General features: G+C 35.2%; 1 protein-coding gene and 1 pseudogene across 1 annotated transcript; both read left to right on the plus strand.

Annotated features, from left to right (window-relative positions):
* Positions 1–1,492: 1,492 nt before the first annotated feature.
* Positions 1,493–8,148, plus strand: LOC116485200 (olfactory receptor 4N5). Its single transcript, XM_032180558.2, has 3 exons — positions 1,493–1,563; positions 3,483–3,846; positions 6,402–8,148. Exon 3 carries the CDS (start codon positions 6,410–6,412, stop codon positions 7,337–7,339), a length of 930 nt encoding a protein of 309 aa, XP_032036449.1. The 5' UTR covers positions 1,493–1,563; positions 3,483–3,846; positions 6,402–6,409; the 3' UTR covers positions 7,340–8,148.
* Positions 8,149–11,091: 2,943 nt separating this feature from the next.
* Positions 11,092–11,603, plus strand: LOC116484684 (proteasome subunit beta type-7-like; annotated as a pseudogene).
* The last annotated feature ends 871 nt before the right edge of the window (positions 11,604–12,474 follow it).

A 12,474-nucleotide genomic window follows, 5' to 3' on the forward strand; every position in this document is an offset into this window, starting at 1 on the left:
GACTGCAAACTCGTCTTTTAAGCTCCAGTCTTGTGCCAGTTTCACCACAATTGGATGCCTTGTTTAGAAAGCTAGTTTAGGCCACTCTGAGATAGATCTTTTAAAAAACGCAGACATTCACACAAACATACATCTTTCTTTTTAATAGTATAAAATTGCCTAAGATGAAAAAGCATTCTCAGCAGAGGGGAAAGGCCTATTTTGCACTAGTTAATATCTCAGTTAAAATATCTTCTTCTAACTAATTCTAAACCATTGTTGTCAATATTGAGAGGTGACATCCCTGGGAAGTCTCTTAATAGCATAAAACAAAATTAAAGTAAAAAATAAAAAACAAAAACAAAACAAAATAATTTGCATTTTCAAAAACATCTTTACTGCTCTATCTTTCTCTCCCTACCCCTTCCCTTCTCTTATCCTGTCTTTTTTTTTTTCTAAACCTGTGTGTACGGCTTTGTGGTACAAGCATCTCTGTGGGCATTGTTTCTCTTTCTCTCCATCTTTTCTCCTATTTTTTTGTGTATGCTTTTTCTCTTTTTTGCCTCTGTTCTCTCTTTTGCAATTATCTTGTATTTCTAACTTTGTATCTTTCTGGGATTGTATTGTACAGCTATGCTTTCAGTCAAGGAAAATGGTATATGTTAGACGTTGCAGCACCGATTATAATAGGAAAGAAACCTGCTAAAATGTTATCTACCTCTCTTCATCTCTGTCCACTTTTAAACGTCTCTAACTGCATCTCTGGCTGACCCAGGCATAAACATGAATGAAAGCATACTTGACTGTGTATTGAATTTGCTTTATTAAATTTAAATTTGGTATTTTAATTTTAATGTGACTCAGAGGAATGGCATCTTTTTTTATAATGTGTTACCAAAAAAAACCTTACACTGACTTTTGTCTTGTATGATTAAATATTTTTATATTATATTATTTCATTAAAAACCAGAAAGATCATTATCATATCAGGACTTAGGAACCACATATTCAAAAAAACCAGTAATACAATAGAGTATTTCTTCTTTTATTTGAGGGGCACTCCCCTGGAGGAAGTGGTCTACAAGATGCATAAAATTCTTTTTATTTAAAGACAAACTTTGAAATGATAATAATTTAGATATACTGAGTTAAATAAAGCATTATTAACATTGAATTAATCATTAATCATTTTGCCTAATAAGTGTATGGGACATTCCATTATCACTGCCACTGATAAAATGCCAAATTCAAAACCCTGACATGACTCAATGGGGTATTCACTGGCATGTGTTTTGAACATTTAATCTTTAAAATGTTCTTGTCTCTTTCTTTGTCTAATTCTAGTTGACAGACTAATAATTCCCATTGGTAGAACTCTGCAGACTTCAGGTAGCAGTAAAACCCCAAAGCACATTCTCTATTGCATTAATTGTATTACAAATGAATAGAGGTTTCAGAATTTATAATATTCCAACATGAGAACATATATTTAAGGACAAATTCTGAAATAATTAGCTAATCTCCCTTTTATCAGACAGAAAAGAACAGCCACTTGTTTGAGAGTAGCATTTGGCTCCCAGCAAGGTAAAATTTTTTATCATTCTTTACATTTAAATTAAATAGAGAAAAAGAAAAAAAAAGAAGAAAAATTATACTATTTGTCTTGGTTATCTGCTGCCTTGAAATTTATAAGAACAGAATTGTGCTGCAGAAACAGAGTAAGGGTGAGTTCTAAATTCGGGTGTTCAGCACTTTTCTCAAATAAACCTGTTTCTCAAATAAACCTCCTACTATCTAATACTTAGTACTATTTTAAAGGTGCTAAAATTTTTAATTCTACTATTATTTTAAAAATAAAAACACCAATTGATTATGGAGATTCACCACCTGGATTTCAATTTGTGTATAATACAAATGACTGATTTCATCTTTACCCTAAACCAAAGGTAAAGGGAGGAAAAGTTAAGGAATCACAATCAGTCAAAAAGGGTAGCCTGAGTCTCAGAGAAAAACTTCATTGACTTCACAAGTTTGGAAACCTCTGGTTCCAACACAGCTACATGTGTTTCTTCATCTGCACCTGGTCCTTACATCCAGCAATATAAGGCTCAGAGTTAGCAATCCTAAAACAAGGAAGACATGATTCTCAAACATGTCCGAATTACATAAGAAAACCTTTACTTAGACCCTTCCTAGAACCTCCAGAGTTTCTTACTCTGAAATCCACTTAGATTCAAGCAGTTATCATCTCCCTTGGAATTAATCCCAGGGCAGTGACAAAACATCTACTGACATAGTATCCATTTTTTGCTAGAATGTATTTATCACTGAATGCTTCCTCTCTTCGTTTACACAGATGTGGATTAGCTCCTAACCACCTAATTTGATCATCATATTCCCTCTACCCTGTGAAGTAAAAACAGTGAATATATTATTTCTCTTTAATAGATTCAAAATACAGTTATTAAAAGATTAAATGACTTGCCTAAGGTCATTAATTGCATTAAATAACTTGCCTAAGCTTCCTAAAATTGCAGATATGGTGACTCAGCAAGGTAAAATAATTCTCAAACCAGAGATCTATTTTAGAACACCAAAATAACTTGCCTCATTTTTATCAAGATGAGTTAAAAACAGACAAAACATGTGACAAAATCTGAAGTAATTAATGAGTGATTCAGACTCAGTAAATTTCAAAGAAGATAGTATTCAGGAAGTAAGGCTTAGCACTGGGGAGCAAGGAAAGCACTTTAGGTCTGTAGAAAAAGTCACTGGAATGAAATAAATAGGAAGCACCTAACTACTGTGCTCGCTCTACCTTGGAATGGGTTAAGCAATTCATTATTTCAGAATCAGTAAAGGGTAGGCATTGACTATATTTAAGGAGAATATGTGTAAAGAACAAGGTGATACATACTTAAGACTGAAAGAATGTAGGAAATGAGAGAAAGAAGAAAGAGAATGACAAGGAAGAGAGCAAAGAGGGAGGAAAAGCAAGGGATTAGGAAGATAAATTGCAAGAAAAAATTAAAAAGCAAGTAGCAGGAAACAGAAGCTAAAAGCAAATGTAAAGAAATAATTGTAAATGAGTGAAGACAGAATTAGCAGGAATAGAATGGGGAAGGATGGGAAATAAGAAAGAAGCAAGATAAAGTGAATGAGGAAGGATAAGGGAGTGAGCTGCTAGGATGGTGATCAGGTCCCCAGACACTTGGCTTCAGGAGCTGGTCTGACAGCAGTCTGGAATTGAGATATGCATAGTGTTGCCTACAGATGCTTGCTGCTCTGTAGTCTGGAAGGCATTGTGGGGGACAGTATGGGGACCCTCTCCACTTATGCATCTTCAGTACCAAAGGAGTATGTATGTATGTACATTTATGATGTGTGTATATATATCTATATATATATCTGTTGAAATAATAAGGAAGGTTAGAGATGGTGACCATCATTTAGGTTTCTGTCTTGGCCTACACTGACAATGCCTCTTTGTCTTATCTGACTAGAACAAGAAGTTTGCCCGTGTGAGATCCATTGTTTGGTGCTTTTTTTTTTCAGGAACTCATTTTGTTCAGAGGAATACCTATCTAATGCATATGTGTCCTCCATCTCTGTGATGAATACAATTTGAGAATCAACAGAACAAAAGGTACATAAGTGAGGACAGAGGAAAGAAGAAAAGTGGATTAAAGATGTTGAGTAACATGGAATTTCATCTGTTAACAGAGAATAGAGGGAAATAGTAGAAAATGAAAGCAAAGGAAGAGTGGGAGAAGCTGAAACCCTCAGGTGCTCCCTGTGTCTTGGAATCCTCAACCCGGAGAAGCATGAGATAACTAACTATAATTGAACATCTGGAATGGACAAAAGGTAGGACTGGGGAGGGAGCTTCTGACTTAAGTTCTTAAGACCAGGTTTCTGTAGGCAGAGCAAGGTATAAATGTGGAAGCCAAGAGGTGTCTAAGTGGGTAAAAAAGAAAAGGAAATGCCTAAACTAATTTGAAGAACACTAAAATACTTTTTTCCTATTTTGGTTTTCTTAGATTCACTATGTGTGTATTTATACAGGTGTGAATATGTATTTGGAATGCATAAATATGTGCCCATGCGTTGTAAGTACTTATTCCATAGCATTTGCTGCTAGTTACGAATGTTACTATTCACATAAAACAAATGTTCTGAAGTTTCCTAATGATCGTGCTGTAAAATGCTAATATATTACCTATGTTTCCCCTGAATTTTCTTACGGATTTTTAAGGCTGATTTTTCTTTATTCTTTTCCTCCCTTCTCTCTTTCTAGTTCCTTTTTCTAGGGATGCCGTTAGTAATTTCTGTCAAATTTCAATTAGGAATTTATCTCCTTCAGTCCTCCTCCCCCACATTTGGTAGCATTGCTTCAAAAAAAAATTTGTATTGAAATGTAATCAGCACATTATAAAATTCACCATTTAAAGTGTACAAATTCAGTGGTTTTAAGTATGTTTACAGAGTTTGTGCAAGCATCAACATGTTGTAGCATGTATCAGTACTTCCTTTTTATTGCCACATTACATGATATTGTATCCACAGCACTTTTGAAAATAAATATTGTATATAGTCAAAAGTCAAGGGTAACATTTGTACATATCACATTATAGCATTTTGTTATAATTAGCAATATTTCATCTTTGAAATCATTCATTCCAATAGCGAAACATGCATGGTATCATCATATGTGAGTATTTATTTATAAAATGTTTTATAATAATCTCAACACAATCATTAAAATACAATCACAAATATATATACATTAAAATACAATCACAAATACATATATATATATATATATATATATAATTTTTTGAGACGGAGTCTCGTTCTGCCGCCCTGGCTGGAGTACAGTGGCGCGATCTCAGCTCACTGCAAGCTCTGCCTCCCGGGTTCACACCATTCTCTTGCCTCAGCCTCCTGAGTAGCTGAGACTACAGGTGCCAGCCACCACGCCCAGCTGATTTTGTTTTTGTATTTTTAATAGAGACAGGATTTCACCATGTTAGCCAGGATGGTCTCGATCTCCTGACCTTGTGATCCGCCCTCCTCAGCCTCCCAAAGTGCTGGGATTACAGGCATGAACAAATACATTTTTAAAAACATAGCTTATAATAATATACAGAGAAGTTCCATTATTTTTTTGCATCCCAATGGATTATCTTGTGCACCTTCTTGGGTGAACACATCTGATTTTGGAGATTAGTATACAGACTAAACCTTAATTCTAGATTTCTCTGACATGAATAGAATACTTATTGAGACAAAGCTATGGTCAGAAAAGGGGGAATATTTAGACATGCAGCATCATATTTACTTAAGTGCCTAAATAAAATATTGCCAATTGATGAGACACTAAATAATTCTCTAAAAAGTGTAAACTGAGGAATAAATACCTGCTTTCCTCTATCACTTGATAATGAGAGAAAAGAAAACTCATTGCAAGTTTAAAACTTGTCTGCAGTTGCATTTTTTCATCTCTCAGATGAGTACATCAGATTATATGTTCTGTATGGCCAATTCCAGCTCTACTATATTTTAATTTTATTAGCTGAGATAGTCAAAATCTTTTACATATTCTGTTAAATTTTGTATTATGCAAAAATGTTTGTGAAAAGAATATCATTTGGCTCTCACCCTAAGATCTGAAGAAGAAGTAGGTTATAGGTATATAGAGAGCAGATGAAACTGAATTAGTATTAACTAGAACTTAAGAACAGGTTGTAGAGCAGATTCAGAGTGGTACTCAGCCAAGGCTTTAACTAGGGAATTCCTCTGAGTTAAGAGAAATATACAGATCTTGCCTGCTATCAGTTTGAAGTAAGAATACACAAGAGCACCAAAGCAGAACAATGTGATAGGAATAAGCAAGGAACAAATTTAGAAACCAGTCATATAGATAACAACCAGGAACCAAGAATTCCATAGGAACTGGTGGCAGAAGCAACTGTGAAAGCACTTTATTCTGTGACAGGAAGAAAAGGAACTAAAACCTAGCAACTAATCTAACATTTAGAGACAGTGGACCACCACCAACAGCAACAAAAACAAACAAAACAGACAAACTTGATCGTGCTTAAGTTTTGCTTTAAGAAGACAACTTCTAATATTCTTCAAGCAAAGTAGCCAGGAATCCTACAGGAGTGAAGTTATCTAGAAGCATGAGGTTAAATGGGCATGAAAATGTGGCTACAGAAAAACATATTTTATTTTAGTGAAGAATAAAGAGGATGAAGGATAGAAGGGTTAACTCAGGATACAAGACAGTTATGAGCATAAGTTGTCTTCAGCTACGGAACGTTGGTTGGGACAAATAATGTTCTTATCTGGAGAGGAGATACAAAACAGATGAAAAGATGGTTATAACAGATAACAATTTGCCCTATTTTATTCTGCAGAGTGAGAAATGATGGAAACAGAGAACCTCACAGTGGTGACAGAATTCATTCTTCTCGGTCTGACGCAGTCTCAAGATGCTCAACTTCTGGTCTTTGTGCTAGTCTTAATTTTCTACCTTATCATCCTCCCTGGAAATTTCCTCATCATTTTCACCATAAAGTCAGACCCTGGGCTCACAGCCCCCCTCTATTTCTTTCTGGGCAACTTGGCCTTCCTAGATGCATCCTACTCCTTCATTGTGGTTCCCAGGATGTTGGTGGACTTCCTCTCTGAGAAGAAGGTAATCTCCTATAGAGGCTGCATCACTCAGCTCTTTTTCTTGCATTTTCTTGGAGCGGGGGAGATGTTCCTTCTCGTTGTTATGGCCTTTGACCGCTACATCGCCATCTGCCGGCCTTTACGCTATTCAACCATCATGAACCCTAGAGCCTGCTATGCATTATCGTTGGCTCTGTGGCTTGGGGGCTTTATCCATTCCATTGTACAAGTAGCCCTTATCCTGCACTTGCCTTTCTGTGGCCCAAACCAGCTCGATAACTTCTTCTGTGATGTTCCACAGGTCATCAAGCTGGCCTGCACCGATACCTTTGTGGTGGAGCTTCTGATGGTCTCCAACAGTGGCCTGCTCAGCCTCTTGTGCTTCCTGGGCCTTCTGGCCTCCTATGCAGTCATCCTCTGTCGTATAAGGGAGCACTCCTCTGAAGGGAAGTGCAAGGCTATCTCCACATGCACCACCCATATTATCATTGTATTTCTCATGTTTGGACCTGCTATTTTCATCTACACTCGCCCCTTCCAGGCTTTCCCAGCTGACAAGGTAGTTTCTCTTTTCCACACTGTCATCTTTCCTTTGATGAACCCTGTTATTTATACGCTTCGCAACCAGGAAGTGAAAGTTTCCATGAGGAAGTTGTTAAGTCAACATATGGTTTGCTGAATAGAAGAATGAGAAAAGCAAGAAAGGAGAAAGTCCAGTTGAATTTAGCTAAATCATTTCCTCATTCATGCATTGAATCAGTCAGTTATTTAACAAGTATTATAATTATTAAGCACTTCCCATTTTCAGGTACTATTCTAGGCATATGAATGAGACAGGTAAGATTCCAAGTCTCCTAGATTTATATTCAAGGGGATAAATACAGGTTATTAAATTTATTCAAGGGGATAAATACAGGTTACTAAATTTTAGAAACAACTATAGTTTCAGAAAGAAATCGTGTTCTGTAGCAAGCAGAAAGTGGTATTGTGCTAGAGATTATCTGGGGAGGTGGTAATTACCTTACTTTTGGTTGTTAAGTGAGGCCTCGAGTGGTGTTTAGCTGAAACCAAGATGATTTGACAGAAACAACCGTGCAAATATCTGGAGACAGAAATTCTAGGCAAAAAGGGTGACTAGTACAAGAATCCAAAGATCTTATGAGCTTGTTATATTTGATGCCCATAAAAAGGAAGAGAACAGCTGTACTGTATTTAGTGAATGTGAAAATGGCAAAAATTGAAGTCGAAGAGTTTGGTAGGGGCAAAATTATGTAGAGCATTTTAGTCGATAGAAAGTTCAATTTATTCAGATTTCAAAAGGAGATTCTTGAAAGACGATAAGCAGGAGAGTAACTCTCTAATGTTTCCTATTTGACTTAAGGGAAGATCCTCAAGATTCTGATTACAGAACTATGAGTAGTAAAACATCATTAAGTGGAAAGTACACGCTGCTAAGTATTTTTTATTTATGTCAACACTTAAAAGATCTAGTTACTTTTTCTAATTTGATAGAGAGAGAAAAGTAAAGCTGTTATACTTTATCAGAAACTGAAAAGACAGTTTAACTATATATTTCAAAGTTTTGTAGAGATTTATGCTTATTCCTAATGGGTATTTTTTAAATATTAGATGAAAACTTGAGTTCACTTACAAATTATTTCACCCTGAATGCAGTGATAATAGTTATATGTAATACAAGTTATTATTTGGTTACAGATAACTAAACGACTCTGATTATTTGAATAAGCATATATAAGGCATTAGATACTTACAAATCATTGACGAACGGTAAGACCAGGCTGTAGACTTGGCTTACTAAAATAAATTTCTAAACATTGCCAATCAATTGGTCTATATAAGGAGTAACTGTCCCCACAGCAATTATGAATGTAGGGAACACAGAAATCATTTTTTAACTGCCAGTTCTACGATTACAGCATTTGAACCATCAGCCTGTGATCAGGAAAATACTTAGTATTGCTCTAGTCCTATTAGACATCCCTACACAAAATGGAAACCTTACATTTTGTAATCTCTATTCCCACTTCCTTCATTTCATTTTTTAAATTTACTTTTAAAACTATTATTATTATTATAACTCAGTGGTCTCTCATCCAAGTATTAACCAGACCCAATCCCACTTAGCTTCTGAGATCAGGCATGATCAGGCGCATTCACTTCCTTCATTTCTAAATTTAAATCTTTCATAAGTGAATTAGAAGTCCTGAGAATAAATCAGAGACTGATTTTAAACCTGGCAATCTATGAATGAGCCAGAGATTGACTGAGTCCTATGAAACCTGAAAATCAGCTTCAACTCCACAAAACCTTTATTTAAATTAAGGCAGGGCTTCTTAACTTTGGCACGATTGGCATTTTGGACAAAATAATTATTTGTTGTAGGAGGCTGCCCCGTGCATCGTAGGTTGTTTAGTAGCATTCCTGACCTCTACTTACTAGGTGCCAGGAGCATTTTCTTAGTTGTAACAACCAAAAATATTTCTACATATTGCCAAATTTCCCCTAAAAGGTAAATTTTTTACAACGAGAAACACTGCATTAAGGGGATTTACTTCTATGTCCACCTTGTAGTGAGGTGTGTGAACTTTCTTTGCAGGAAGTAACGTGAACTGGAGCCTATACAACCTATAATTCTTAATAAACAATATCCATAATTTAATAAAAATCATAAGAAACACCAGAAGAGTGAAAAAATATTTTCAAAATAAAGAACAAAATGATAAATAATTGGAATATAATCAGAGTCTATCCAGAGTATGAAAGTGAATAACAGTAACATTATAATAACCATGACCAGTATGCTCAAGACAGTAGAAGAAAAGGTGTAATAAATAGATAAAAGGATAGCAAATTTCACCAATTAGAATCCATAAAGAGAAGTAAATGAAAATTGTAGAACTAAAAAATTTTGAAATTAAAAATTCATTAGATGAGTTTAAAATCAGATTAAACACAGAAGACTACAGAGTGTGCTGGAAGTTAAATAAATAAAAATACTAAAATTAAGAATGCAAATAGGAAAAATGAAAAAATACAAGAAAGAATATTAGAGATGTGTGAGATGCAGTGAAATCTCATATATATATATTTCAATTACATATATATAATTATATATATAATTGAAGTCCAAGTAGATAGGCAAACAAGAGAATGAGAAAGGTGAAATATTTGAAGAAAGAATTACCAAGAACTTTTAAAACCTGATAAAAGACAACAAGCCACAGAAAAAAAATACACTGTGAACCACAAGCAGAATAAACAACAATGAAAAAGACCTAAACACATCAACATGTGACAATAAAAATTAAAAACAGAGAGTCTTAGAAGCAGCTGGGATGAGACACTGTCCTTTAGTTTAAAGGGAACTGATAGATTTCTTCGTAAAAGAAACATGGAAGCCAGAGAAAAATGGAAAAACATCTTTCAATTGATGAAAGAAGATAATATCAACCCAAATGTCTATATGAGATAAAGTAAATCATTTAAATAAAGATGAAATAAAGACATCTTACGACAAACAAAAATGAGAGAATCTGTTACCTAAGAACTTCTAATAAATAAATATTAATAGCAGTTCTTCAAATAAAAGAATCCAGGAGGAAAGCACTAAATTAAAGGAAAAAATAAAGAAGTAGACTGGCAAATAAGTTGGCATATGTAAATAAGTATACACTGAATATTGACTATACAAGCAATAGTATGATGTCTTATGTAATTTGCTATAGATAGATACATATATACACATATATAAGAATATTAGAAGTTTGTCTTTCTGTACCTGGCTTGTATATTCTGGTTTTTAATCCCTTGTCAGATGGGCACTTTGCATATATTTTCTCCCGTTCTCTGGTTCAATCTTGATAGGTTGTGTCTAGGAATTTATTCATTTCTTCTAGATTTTCCAATTTATTAGCATATAGTTGCTCATAGTAGCCATTAATGATCCTTTGAATGTCTGTAGTATCAGTTATAATGTCCCCTTTTTCATCTCTAATTTGAATTATTTCAGTCTTTTGTTTGTTAATCTGGCTAAAGTTTTGTTGATTTTGATTTTCAAAAAGATCAACTTTTTGTTTCATTCATTTTTTGTATTGTTTTCTTCATTTCAATTTCATTTATTTCTGCTCTACTCTTTATTATTTCTATTCTTTTGCTAATTTTGGTTTTGGCTTGCTCTTGCCTTTCCAGTTCTTTAAGATTAATCATTAGGTTGCTTATTTGAAGATTTTTTTTTCTTTTTGATGGAAGCATTTATAGTTATAAACTTCCTTCTTTGTTCTGCTTTTGCTATATCCCATAGGTTTTGGTAGGTTGTTTTTCACTTATCATTTGTTTTAAGGAATTTTTCAATTTCCTTCTTAATTTCTTCACTGACCCACTGGTCATTCAGGAGCATATTGTTTTATTTCTTCCAATTTGAAGCACCACTCCATCTCTAGTGGCCATCTTCCTGAGTTATCATGGCCAATCAGATGCTGAAGCAAATGCTTTTAAAGTATCAAGGTTACATTGGTGCAGCCCTAGTTTTAAGGAGATTGGGAGTTTTTACCAGGCCTCACCTCTACAGCATCTATCCTCATGAATCAACTGATAACTTGCCTCATCACCATGGATCCTCAGCAGCAAAGGCTGTATTTGAAGATATTCTAGGCCAGATATGGGGGAAGGGGAAGCAAAGAATATGGTAAGTGAAGCCACTGCAGCTGGCTTCTTCAACACCCTGGGCTCTGGAAGCCACATTGATCTCAGCATTATAGGCAAGAGCAAGGTAGATTTTCTTGGCCCATTCACGGTGCCCAAAAAGAAGGGGACTAGATTTGGCAGGTACAGGTGTGAGAAAAGGGACCACTGCAGTCCTCACAAAAGAAGCCACTACTTTTGTGAGGCGCTGGAAGAAAGCCCAACCAATGGACACTTTCTGAATGGTGTCAGTGGGTGGCTGGCTATTGCTGTAGAAGATGGCAGCCATTGGAGGCCCTCCTGCAAGACATTTATTTGGCTATGTTTGCTGAATGAAACTCAATAAAAAATGAAAACAAAAGAAACGAATGAATACAACCTAGTATTTATTTTATAGCACAACAGGATAAATATAGAGCTTATCCACTGCTGGTGGGAATGTAAACTAGTTCAGCGAATGTGAAAAGCACTTTGGCGATTTCTCAAAGTTAAAACAGAGTCACCATTTGACCAGAAATCCCATTATTGGGTATATACCCAAAGGAATATAAATTGTCCTACCATAATGACACATGCATGCACGTGTTCTTCACCGCAGTGTTCAAAATAGCAAAGACATGAAATCAACCTAATCTCCCATTAGTGGTACAATAGATAAAGAAAATATGGTACATATATACCATGGAATACTATGCAGCCATAAAAAGGAATGAGATCATGTCCTTTGCAGCAACCTGAATGGAGCTGGAGGCCATTATCCTAAGCAAACAAATGCAGGAACAGAAAACCAAATGCTTACAAGTGGAAATACAAATACTCACTTCGAAGTGGAAGCTCAACATTAAGTACATACGGACACAAAGAATGGAACAACAGACCTTAGGGTCTACTTGAGGATGGAGGGTGGGAGGAGGGTAAAGATAGAAAAACTACCCTACCAGGTACTATGCTTATTACCTGGGTGATGAAATAATTTGTACACCAAATCCCCGTGTCGTGCAATTTACCTACATAGCAAACCTGCACATGTACCCCTGAATCTAAAATAATAATAAGTATACATTTTAAAATAACTAAAAAAGTATAATTGGATTGTTTATGACACAAAGAATA

Source organism: Hylobates moloch, unplaced genomic scaffold (assembly GCF_009828535.3).
Source record: "Hylobates moloch isolate HMO894 unplaced genomic scaffold, HMol_V3 SCAFFOLD_16, whole genome shotgun sequence".
Taxonomy (NCBI): Eukaryota; Metazoa; Chordata; class Mammalia; order Primates; family Hylobatidae; genus Hylobates; species Hylobates moloch.